The 13,071-nt window shown below is 36.0% G+C and overlaps 1 protein-coding gene across 6 annotated transcripts in view; it reads right to left on the bottom strand.

The window, feature by feature from the left end:
* Positions 1-727: 727 nt before the first annotated feature.
* The window catches only part of PLEKHH2 (pleckstrin homology, MyTH4 and FERM domain containing H2), a 112,069-nt gene continuing 99,725 nt past the window's right edge, over positions 728-13,071 (bottom strand). For 5 of the 6 annotated variants that reach the window (XM_077915223.1, XM_077915225.1, XM_077915227.1 and 2 more), the window contains 5 exons: positions 12,371-12,516; positions 10,118-10,247; positions 6,978-7,064; positions 3,936-4,073; positions 728-2,809 (listed from right to left, as the gene is read on the bottom strand). In XM_077915223.1, the coding sequence (XP_077771349.1) occupies positions 2,624-2,809; positions 3,936-4,073; positions 6,978-7,064; positions 10,118-10,247; positions 12,371-12,516 (687 nt within the window). In that variant the 3' untranslated portion in view covers positions 728-2,623. Of the gene's footprint in view, positions 2,810-3,935; positions 4,074-6,977; positions 7,065-10,117; positions 10,248-12,370; positions 12,517-13,071 lie in introns of those variants that run through there. The other variant, XR_013389422.1, reaches the window with a different exon arrangement.

The raw sequence follows: 13,071 nt of genomic DNA, 5'->3' as shown, positions 1-13,071 counted from the left end.
CTTCCCTTAGTCCTCACATTCTTAGAGCCTTTGATCCACAGGAATCAGCCTGGGCACTGCACTGGGGAAGTCCAAATTCCATTGCAGCTAGGGCGTTAGGTGGACAGGTGAAATGTGTTCTTGGCATCCCAGAAACACTTAAAATCTTTGTCTAGTGAAATATGATTATCTGTGGTAGTTAATTCTTCAGGATTATTCTACAGTACAATTGGGTAAGTGTATTGTTCTAGGAACCTGGCCACTATGTATTTTTTTCTTTGGGAAAAATTTCCAAACAATCAATTAATAAGCACATTTTCAGAACAAAGACTTTATAAGTTGTGACTAACTTTTCTTGTAAATTGAGAGTTAAATTCATTTCCAAGCTAGACACTAGTTGACTTTAAGGATACACATATAAAAAAAATCTAGAACATTTAAAATAAATTTTTAGAACACAGTCCATCACTTCACCTATATGAAACTTATGGAACTTACTTTGAAATCATGGGAGAACCCCATGATTTATACATATTGTATATGTGTCAATATGCATACATACATCTTAAAATTATAATTTCCCAAAACAGCTTGCTTTTATCTGGATAAAACAAAGCAACATTGAAGACAAAGCATGAATGCAAGAGAAGGAGGTAATAACTACCATTTTCACTAGTAGCACACCTCAGCTTTGACAATGAAAACATTAGGTATTTCTTGAAGATTGTTCAAAAGATAATGCTCAAAATGGGTTTTGTAAATCATTTATTATGATTGAAAGGGAAGAAAATGATAGGAGACAAATATTACAATTAAACACGTAACATTATTCTTTTGTAACCAATCATAATAACATACTTTGAATTTTTTTAAATGGCTACATAAGTAATTTCCCAGAAAATAAAATTTTCACATCATCAGTTACAGAAAATTGATTTCTTTCCATCAAAATATTTTATCTCTGTTCTATCAAAAATAAATGCCAAGTGTAAGGTACCACCATTTAAGCTAAGCCTTCACTACTTGTTCAAATTAGAAGATCTGGAGGGGGGTGTGCTTACCAGATGGTGAACTAACTACTGCCTGAGAATAAAATCCTCACACATATGTAAGCTGTGCCAAGCCCCTGGCTCACCAACTAATGATTATTGAACAGTTTTCTGGGAACTAAAAAACACTATTGTATCCCAGCCAAAAAATTCCTGTCAGTCATCACAAACTGGTAACTGGTATATTCTCAAAAACCAACTTGCTTATGCAGTGAGTGGTTGTGGCTCAAAAGACTTAGGGGAAACAGTAAATGGAAATATATTTCTATGGAGGTTTTTTTTTTTTATCTTTTTGACATTAACAATAAAGTAAAATCTTAGTTGAGCAGGGTATTTCTTGGCTCTGATGAGATGGAATATTTTTAAAAGGCTTAGTGTGACAACAGTACATTGCCATAGGGTGAAAGCAGCAAAGAAGAAAAATATGAAGGCTCTGCCAACAAATTAATTCAGCAGCTAACATTTTTTATTCAAACTGGTTAAAAAAATACCACACACAAAGTGATAAATATATGTTCAAAAAATAAATACAAATATTCTATACATAAATAAAATTAAGTATACTCATGATTACTATTGCAATTAGTCTTACAATATAATTTTCATGTCTTATCACAGTTTCATTTTTATCATGAATACTAATTACTTTGTTTGACATATACTGAAATGAACTGACCACTTATGTAACCTAGCAAAGTAATACATTTTAGATACTCTCAACTAAAATTTTACCTCCTTTGACAGAAGAATTCTCTTTTCTTTTAAAAAATATTCTGAGAATTTATGTTAAAACTATAATGAAAAAGAACTATATGAGGGCAAAATATAAGAACTGTCTTTGCTTTCAAAGACATTATTTAACAAAATAAGGTCAAGATGACCCAGCACCAAATGCAATGAAATGTGGGCAATATTCCAGTGAATGCGGGCTATCTAGTAATAGCCAAGGAATTTGGGGAATCACTGTCTCATTCTAAACTTTATACACTCCAGTGATCTGAAAAGGTGACAGAGTATACTTCCAAGTACCACACAGGAGGTTCTGGTTACCTAACTCTCATTTTCTTACAAGATTCATAGTGCCAGAGTTACTGCACTCGCTCCAATAATTTACCCCTAAACAGCATCCTTCAGCTGTTTCTGACACTATATACTCTACTTCTTTCCAAAGACCATATCATTAATTAAAAGCACATTTAATTACAGTACTTAATTTCTTGGCGGTGAGAATTTCCAAATAATCAACTGGTTTGCCAAATGAGAGTCTGGAATCTCCCTTTGCCAAAATATATTTTTTTTAAAGACAAAAAATGCTATATTGCATGATATGTCTGATAGCAAGGGACAAAGGAGGTGGGGAAAGATGAATTCTAACCCATTTAATCTAAGAGAAAATCAGCATGCGGGCAAATTTTGTATTTATGTTTTATTAGTAGTATTCATTTGAGTATTTAAGAAATAAATAAACCCCCACATTTTTAAAGTCTAGAATACCAACGTGTGGGTGCCATGCTGTCAGGGTGTAAATGAACTTTTTTGCAGCTGATGCAGCCATTGCCTGGAGGATGGGAGTGAATGTTCAGGCTCCCGAGCTTTCAAAGTAAAGTGGGTCCTTTAGTTGGTCTGCTACTTGACAGAAGGGGCTGGCTTCCCACTGCCCTGGCTTCGGGTCCCCGAGTCTGGGCTGACAGCAGTGCTGGAGCAGAGAGGTGGTGAAAGGCTGCCTTTTGCTGATGGAAGTTGTTTATGTAACTGGCGATCAAAAGAGTGATTTCTAGAATCTAAAACAAGAAAAATAGAATTGTTAATGCTCCGGAGAAGTGCTCATCATATGTTCAGCACCATCAAGGCATTGACATATTTTGCCCTGCTTCAACCAGAAAAACGAATGGATCTTAAAGAACCATTAAGTTTGGGAATCCCTGGGTGGCTCGGCAGTTTAGCGCCTGCCTTTGGCCCAGGGTGTGATCCTGAAGTCCCAGGATCGAGTCCCGTATCAGGCTCCCTGCATGGAGCCTGCTTCTCCCTCTGCCTGTGTCTCTGCCTTTCTCTCTCTCTCTGTGTGTCTTTCATGAATAAATACAAAATCTTTAAAACAAACAAAAAAAGAACCATCCAATTTAGTGGCGATATTAAAAAATGTGACAATAGCACAAGTCTACCAATTATCTTAAAGCCGCATTCGTGCATAAATGAAGAAATCTGGTGCATAATATCAATAAATTTACTTATTTAAACTAAGTAAAGTTCTAAAAAAAACAAATAAATAATAAAAATAAACTAAGTAAAGTTCTGAGTATGTCTCAATCTTCTGCATTTATTGGCTAACTGCCTTCACTTAAATGTCTGCCATTAAAAAATGTTTCAGATTCTAAAAAAAATAGTCTCTGACAATTTTAAGACTGTTAAAGTTTTAGGAAACTCAGTTTCTCATTCTTTTTACTAAAACTAGAGTTAATACGAAAATATAGCCTTTGTACTTATTGTTTTTGCTTACAGACATTAAAACTACAAAGAACAAGTAATGTCTTAATTATAAGACTTTTCTCTTTAATGAGTCTGTAACATGAATTACCCCAAGTAAATAAGAAAATTGTGTATAAAGTACCTGACAACAACTTACATCAAGACCACTTATTTTGAATCTTCTGTATACAAGACACTGGGCTAAAACAGTTAACAATTCCATCATTTCATTCTTAAGCCAAAAAAAAAGTAAGTGGCATCATATAATTTTTTCGATGAAAAAGACAAAGCTTAGCAAGATGAGATAAGCCAGAATTTGGACCTAGAACTGTTTGATTATAAGTAAATCTGTTTTTCCATCTACAAGTTAGTTTTTGCACAATAAATGTTTTAGCATGAAAAAGCTAGTATAAAAACGTTAGTAGAAAGGCTTCTACTCACCTTGGGTTTTGCCATGGCAAAAAGTAATTTCTCTGTTGGCTTGTCCTTTGAATGTGTGTTGTTAATGACTATCATGAAATCATCTTGATGACCCCCAAAGGTCATCAGACTCTTGTACACATAGCTGACTATTAACCTCTTCAAAGAGAAGAAAAAGTTAATATCATATATACCTTCTACTTTCAAAGAAAGATGAGAAATGATTAATATATTTCCATTAAAATGCTAATATTAATGAAACTAATGTAACATTCTATTTTAACTATACTTCACTAAAAATACGCTAGTATTAATTATATATAGTAAAAATTATTTTCTAAAATAAAATCTACTTTTGAATCTATGATTCAAGATAGAAATGTACTAATTTTATATAGGCATAATTTACCTTTATAATTAAAATACAGTTTGATTCTGACACTAACTGTGGAAAAAACAGAAAACAAAAAGAAAATAAAAAGCACCTATATTCCCAGCATCTAGTGGAAGACTACTGTTAATATCTTGTATGTGTCCTCTAAGATCTCTATCCATATTAGGTTGAACCATATGAAACTGATGCTTTTTAAAAATTTTTTTAAATTTTTTTATTTTTTAAAAAATTTTTTGAAACTGATGCTTTTTAAGGTTAAAAAAAAAAAAAGATCAGGGATGCCTGGGTGGCTCAACAGTTGAGCATCTGCCTTCAGCTCAGGTCATGATCCTGGGGTCCTGGGATCCAGTGCCGTATCAGGGTCCCCATGGGGAGCCTGTTTCTCCCTCTGCCTATGTCTCTGCCTCTTTCTGTGTGTCTCTCATGAATAAATAAATAAAACCTTTAAAAAAATGATCAAATATTGGCAAATCCATATGGTTCATCTTCGTATACATATTTTGATATAAACACAAATGATATGCATATTGTTTTTAGGATTCTGCTTCTTTTTAAATGTAATAAATTATGAATATCTTTTCACGACAACAAATGCCATTGTATAACATCCTTTTAAGTGATTTGATAGCTAATTCTTATTTAACTAATCTCTTATTGCAGGAGATTTATTTATTTTATTTTTTATTTTTTTATTTTTTATAATAAATTTATTTTTTATTGGTGTTCAATTTACCAACATACAGAATAACACCCAGTGCTCATCCCGTCAAGTGCCCCCCTCAGTGCCCGTCACCCATTCACCTCCACCCCCCACCCTCCTCCCCTTCCACCACCCCTAGTTCATTTCCCAGAGTTAGGAGTCTTTATGTTCTGTCTCCCTTTCTGGTATTTCCCACACATTTCTTCTCCCTTCCCTTATATTCCCTTTCACTATTATTTATATTTTGCAGGAAATTTAAATCATTTTTTGTTACTATCTTAAAACAATATTTCTTTTTTTTTTTTAAAGATTTTATTTATTCATGAGAGACACACAGAGAGAGAGAGGCAGAGACACAGGCTGAGGGAGAAGCAGGCTCCACACAGGGAGCCCGATGTGGGACTCAATCATGGGTCTCCAGGACCACGCCCTGGGCTGAAGGCAGGTGCCAAACCCCTGAGCCACCTGGGCTGCCCTTAAAACAATATTTCAATGCATATTTTTTGGCATATTTCATAATACACATACCTAATTATTTCTTTAGTTATAAATCTCAATAACTGGAATTACTACCTCAAAAAAAATAAGGACAATTTTCAGAATATTTCCAAACTCTCCTCTGGAAAAGTTATACCCAGTGACATTCCTAGCACTGTAGTCTTAACACTAGATATAATAATTCTTTTAAATCTCTGCCAACCTGACTAGTGAAAAGTAGAATCTCGCTGTTTTAAATTATTTGATTACTAGTGAAACTAACATTTTATTTTATTTTTATTTTTTTTTTATTTTTTTTTTTTTTGAAACTAACATTTTAAAATACATTTTTGAACACTTGTATTTCTTCTCTGAATTGTGCTGGCTCATTTGTCTATTAATGGGTTTATTGTTTATCATTTCCTTATTGTTTCATAAGGATATAAACTCTTTGCCATGTATGCAGCAAATCTTTTTTCCCATCTGTAGCATAAAATTTTAAAAATATAATTAAGAAATGTATAGGTAAAGGAATCTGTGTATCTAATGATTAGCTTGCAAGTCTCTAAGCAGACCATTCCAGCACTGAACGCCCCACAAGCTGCAGTCAACTGGTGTCCACTTTCTGGCCTTGGTGTCCAACTCCCAGGGTCTGAGGGACTGGCTTACTTACCTATGGTAATTCAATACTAGTCTACAATTCTTTGTTGACTTTAGGTCATCAATTTTATAACCTATCTTCAAGCTACCCATTCAAGAACTGAAAAGCATTCAGGAAATAAAAAGTTCTTCAAAAAGTTTTTTTAGCAACCATAAGGAGAAACTACCATAACACTAAAGAATAGTTTGGTTTCAAGAAATTCTTAGTGATCCCCGACTACAGCTGGACATAGGAGAGCCCAGTATACCTACCAGGTGAATTTAACAATTCCTGTCTGCCAGGTTTAAAAAAAACAAACAAAACAAAAACAGGAAAAAATAATCTAACAATATGAAATATGATAGAAAATAAGGCAAATAAACATGTAGAAAGCACAGTTTAACTTTATATTTAAGCATGTTAAAAGTTCTAAAATACCACATATGTACAAGTGAACTGGTAAGTAATATTACAGAAAGTTACAGAAGCCTTAGTGATGCTGAACCTAAACTTTGGTAATTAAAGTTTCTACATTAATGTTATCTTAAAGACTTTCATTTTGCACAGGAAGTAACCTCCCTGACATGATAAATTAGTAATCATTTTACGAATATGACCACGAATACAATTTAGGCATGGTATCTTAATATTTTCCTCATACGCAATATAAAACCCGTCCAACCATGTTTTAAAAGATTAAATTATAATCACAGTTGTATTTGTAAAATGACTATTTGTTATACAGCATCGGAAAAATGTTATCTGTGTATGAGAAAAATCATATGAAGAGATCATTACTTTCTATGTACATTGCAATGCAAATAGTTGACTTAGTACAAAACTTAAACTTACCATGGAGTTGTATTCTAAGATGCTTAAACCATCCTCATGGATAGCCAGCCACATGAAAGTACTTCCGAGTGCTGATGGAGTTATGGGCTGTGAAGGGTGCAAATATACTGTATAAATAAATGCTAAGTAAAATCACAGAAGCATTTTTTCATCAAAATGCAATGCAACATTTGCAACAACATCGTATTAAAAAAATCTCTTTAGAAGGGAGAAAAAAAGAAAATAAAACCTATCGGGGGGAATCTCTCTTGGCGTGGAGGCAATATCACATAATGGAAAGAGCAGTGAATCTGATATTAAGAGACGTGGGTCTGAAATCCAAATATGCCACTTATTCAGCTGTACATTTGGACAAGCTACTGAATCTCTCCGTGGCTCAATTTTCTCATCTTTAGAATGGGAACAACAATGTTTAATCTTACTTTTCTTTTGTTTTAAGAAGCTAATCATTAATAAGCTTGTGGGTTTCTATGATGACCAAAATCCTAATGAAACAAAATATGCGGATATGCTTTCTAAGGTGTGTGTAATACTACTGCAACAACATAAAGGATTAGGATTATAAATGTACACTTTTGCTGAAAGTTTATTAAATCTGATATTCAATGACTAATAACAATAGAATAAAAAGAAAATATTAAACTGTGGGATGAATGGTAATGAGAAATACCAAAATTTCCACTAAATTCCTTATTGTATAAAAGCAATGAAATTATGTTAATAAAAAGATCTCACCACCAGCCCCCAATTAAAACCCATGAATGATTTTGAGCATTCTACAATGACTGTTTAACAAGAACTGAAATTCTAATAAAAACTTAACTACTTCTCTTAAACTTTATAAAAGAAACAGAGATGAGAGATAAGGAACTGGGATGAACCTATAATATTTATATAAATCTATAGTATTTATATATATACTATATTTTATATAGTAAAACTTTTCAGAATTTCATGTATAAAAAACCCCTGGGTTACCATCTACTGAGAATTGGTTTGCAAAGGATAGGCAACCATTGCAAAGGATGCCATTCAGCTCTTTAACAAACAAAACATTGTTTCTGTTTCTTTGGTGAAACAAAACATGGCATATACATGCAGTGGAATACTTTTTAGCTTTGAAAAAAGGAAATTCTGGGCAGCCCAGGTGGCTCAGGGGTTTATCGCCGCCTTCAGCCCAGGGCCTGATCCTGGAGACCTGGGATCGAGTTCCACGTTGGGCTCCCTGCATGGAGCCTGCTTCTCCCTCTGCCTGTGTCTCTGCCTCCCTCTCTGTGTGTCTCTCATGAATTAATAAATAAAATCTTAAAAAAAAAAAAAGGAAATTCTGACACATGCTACAACATGGATGAACCCTGCAGACATTCTGCAAAGGAAAATGAGCCAGTCACAAAAGGACAAATAATTCCTCTTAGATGAGGTTTCTAGAGCAGTCAAATTCACAGAACAGGAAGCAGAATGGTGGTTATCTGGGCCTAGGGAGAAGGGGCAATAAGGAGTATGGAGGTTTATTTGGAAAGATGAAAAAGTACTGGAGGTGGAGGGTGGTAAGGATAGCATAATGACGTGAATGTGCTTAATACCATAGAAACGTATACTTAAAAATGGTTAAAATGCTATATTTGATGATATATATATTTATCCCCCCTCCCAAAATGGATGTCGTTAAGCAAACAAAGGAGGTGTTTTTGTAGTATAAAGGAAGAAAAGTGAGCAAAGAAAAGATGCCAGTCGTGCAACATGCAAATGCTACATATTATTTAATAATATTTCTGTACTAAAAGGCACAGAACAAATGATCAAAGATGGATATTTAATATTTCTTGCAATGCTGAAATTAGAATTAAAATTCATTATAAGAGGCGTCTGGGTGGCTCAATGGTTGGCTTAGGTCGGGATCCCAGGGTCCCAGGATCGAGCTCCCCATGGGGCTCCCTGCATGGAGCCCTCTGTGTCTCTGCTTCTCTCTCTGTCTTTCATGAATAAATAAAATCTTTAAATAAATAAATAAATAAATAAATTCATTATAAAATGCTGATCTAACCCTTATATTTTAACCCTTATATTAATCTAACCCTTATATTTTTAGAAAACATATGTTCAACTCCTCATAAATGTATTAACTTGAGAGATGTTCAAGCACTGACTTAGTATATGGCTTCCAGTACCAGTAGCAAAATAATTTCTTACCTCACCACGATACAGTCACTCATGGAATCAGAGTAAGATAGCCTAGATTTTACTTTTTCTAGTCTGAGTTGTCATGTATAGATGACAAAACTAAGGTTAACTGAGTTGCCCAAAGTGGCGCAGCTATTCAGCAAAATTTATTAAGCAATACTTCTATGCAAAGCAAGACGTGAGCACTAGAGGAGAATTCCAGGATCAGTGAGTCTATGCCCTGATGATGTGTGCAAGCTATCAGTGAGGACAGACCTAACACACAGAAAGAGAACATAAGACGAGAAGTATTTTAGGAACCCTAGAGAGTTTAAGGTGACACAGTTCAAGAGAAAGAAGCAGAATTCAGACGTATAGTTCTTCCCCCGGGGACTGGGCTGGCCATCCCCCGTGGCAGGGTGCAGCTCTCCGTCCTTAGCGTGCTGCAGCGCTCTGTCCCTGTCACTCTGTGTTCACCCTACAAGGCTTGTTTCCCGCCTGCTGCAAGTGGGCTGGGAGTTCCTGGAGGTTTGGGCCCAACTCATCTGAAAACACGGCCTGATGTATCCCTAGGTACATAATGTTTGGCCAACAGAAGCCGCTAAATACTAAACAAGTGAGTGAACAAGTGACAGAGTGAGTGACAGATGTGTGAGAGGCTGTGTGGTCGAAGAGAAGTAAGTGGGGTTCAGCGGTCACCCCAGTCTCATGGTGAGCCTGCTGAGTGTGAGTGACCTACGGTCGGGGGAAGGGGAGTGAAGCACAGGGCACAGATGGAGAGGCCACTCGCTCTCCTGCCCTTTCTTAGTACCCCTTCATTGTTTTCTTTACATTGTTGGGAATTTCCTCATTTCCTTCTTAAAAGCCCACTACACCACACATGGGGGGCCTGTGGTCCCTGTCGGACTTCACTCAGCTGAACAGGGTCAACCGCACAGGTTAGGGTGTTAATTCTGCTGCTCCCTCCCATCCTTTCTTACTTTCGCAAGAAACAACTTGGCACCAAAGAATGGCCACTTCCTGGCTACGGTCAAATAAATGCGTACACAGTCAGCAGCACTGTGACCCCGGAGGGCCATCCATCTGGTCGACAGTCGCTGGCAGAGCTGCCTACGAAGAAAACAAAAAACGAAAAGGCAAAAGCAAAGACATAAACAGTGCATCATCCTCCTGAGGCAAAGCTCTCCTTGAGCCAATCCTAGGCATGACTGGGCGTCGCCCAGGAGGAGCTGTTATTTTCTGATTCCCATCTCACCACTGTCCACCCCTCATCCTTTCAGAACATTCCTTTCCCCACATTCTCATAGTATTAGTGCTCTCAGCATGACCTAGATTCTCCATCTCCCACCCCATCAGGCAAAGTAAAAAAAAAAAAAAAAAAAAATCTGATGAGAGGCATCAGGATGGCTCAGTTGGTTGAGCACCAGACTCTTGGTTTGGGCTCAGGTCATGATCTCGGGGACTGATGTCGAGCCCCATGTCGGGCTCTGCACTCAGTAAGGAGTCTGCTTGAGGATTCTCTCTCTCCTTCTCCCTCTGCCCCTCTCTCCACTCACGTGCTCACACACACACATGTGCTGTCTCAGGTAAATAAATCTTTATTTTTTTTAAAAGATTTTATTTATTTATTCATGAGAGACACACTCAGAGACAGACAGAAAGAGAGAGAGAGAGAGAGAGAGAGAGAGAGGCAGAGACACAGGCTGAGGGAGAAGCAGGCTCCATGCAGGGAGCCTGACGTGGGACTCAATCCTAGGACTCCAGGATCACGCCCTGGGCCAAAGGCAGGCGCTAAACTGCTGAGCCACCCAGGGATCCCCAAATAAATCTTTTTAAAAAAATATGATACACTGGGATGCCTGGGTGGCTCGGTGGTTGAGCGTCTGCCTTTAGCTCAGGGCATGATCCTGGAGTTCTGGGATCGAATCCTGCATTGGGCTTCCTGCAGGGAGCCTGCTTCTCCCTCTGCTTATGTCTCTGCCTCTCTCTCTCTCTGTGTCTTTCATGAATAAGTAATTAAATCTTAAAAAAAAATCTGATAAACTAACATCAAACCTTTCTCATGGGAATAACTTACATTTTAAAAGAAAAGTACAAGACATTGAGACCAAAGAATGAATCCTTAATGGTGGAATTTTATGTGATGCCACCTCTGGCTTGGAGAGATGTTGGCTGCGGGAGGAAGATGCCTTAAATAAAATCACAATGGCAACTGCTCACTCTATATAGACAACAGACTGATCTTAAATGTTTCTATTTTGGAAAACTCATGGTGAATTGGATTTGCCTCTATTTTTCAACTGAATCAGCTTTTCTTTGAATATTCTGTAAAACCAAACTATTATACCAGTTGTATTTAATTAAAAATTTATAGTAAAAAATCTTGTATAAGAAAATTGTTTGTTTCTTTTTTTTTAAATAGTTTGTTTTTATGTCAATTTGTTTATAATGAAATCCTAAGAGGTAAAATGTTTTTGGTAAACACTTCATAAAATTAAACACAGTACTGGCCATTTTTTCCCTTTTATTAGCAGGATTAATTTGGACAAGAATGAATAAGAGCAAATGAAAAGTAGATCTTCTAAATCAAGGTAAATTTTTTTTCCTTACAAGACTATTAATTTTCTTTAAAGATTTTATTTATTTGAGAGAGAGAGTGAGAGCACGAGTGGGAGAGAGAGAGAGAGAAAGAGACAGAGAAAGGGAGAGAGAGCATGACTGAGGGGAGGGGAAGAGGGAGAAGCAGACTCCCCGGTGAGCAGGGAGCTTGACGTGGGGCTGGATCCCAGGACCCTGGGATCATGACCTGAGCCGAAGGCAGGTGCTTAACTGACTGAGCCACCCAGGTGCTCCCTTAACAACTTTAAATATGGATTCTCCAGTTTCTAGGTCCATCTTAAATTTTAAAAAATCTATAACCTCTTGGGATTCAACAATATTAAAAAATCTTAAGAAAATTGCCATGTATAATAATTTTCATCTTTAAAATTTGAACAGAAGAGTATCACCAACAGTCCAGTGTGATTCTATCCTTTAGATTCACAAGTAGGAGTGCCTGGGTGGCTCAGTGAGTTAGACAGCTTGGTTTCCTGCTCCTTACTCAGCAAGAGTCTGCCAGAGATTCTTTCTCTCCCTCTGCCCTTCCCCCCTCCTCACTCTCTAAAATAAGTAAATAAATATTTTTTAAAAATAAATAAAAATTTAAAAATGAAGAGTCACAAGTAGTTCCTTACCTTAACTGTTCTTCAGAAGAGTCATCTCTATACCTTTTAGGATAAAATTTTTCTATGACTTGTTTTAGAGTTTGATTTGTTTTGCACTGATTAGTAACATGCCCCGCTGGAGTTGAAAAGGGTCTTTCAAAATCTCCAATCTCCACCTAATTGGAAATCCAAAGAGAAAATAATGGGATATTGAAAAGATTTTTAAAAGTTAGTTTTATTCTTTCTAAACATTCTCTATAATATATAATATATAAAATTATCATGATTGAGTGATTATTGAATTTATAATCATGCATAGATGCTATTAATAAAATCTAAATTCCATTTGTATTCTAATTTTGGAAAAAAATCTGTAATTCAAACATTTCAATTCCATTTCTACGCAAACTATCCTTTGTAAATGTTGTCATCTAGTAGTATTTCCCAACGGCCACTAATATTACCCATAACAGCACAAAACACTTTTTCATTTTTAAGGTATTATTTTAATTACCAGTAATAAGGCAAAATAGAGGTTAAAAATAAAATACAAAGTTATAAAGCTATGAGGAGTCTCAAAAAAGTGTTGTTTGTACCTCTTAAGAGTCTCTATTGAATATAATGGAACAGAAACTACATTCTCATTACTTTCTTCCTAGATTTTCTCCATAAATGGTTCTGTATCCATCCCCTTATTCTTTATTCTGGGAATAGACCCCTTTATTCCTCTT

Source organism: Canis aureus, chromosome 11 (assembly GCF_053574225.1).
Source record: "Canis aureus isolate CA01 chromosome 11, VMU_Caureus_v.1.0, whole genome shotgun sequence".
In the NCBI taxonomy this organism is placed as follows: domain Eukaryota; kingdom Metazoa; phylum Chordata; class Mammalia; order Carnivora; family Canidae; genus Canis; species Canis aureus.
Note: the sequence above shows the minus strand (reverse complement) of the source record. Positions and strands in the feature narration are given on the sequence as shown.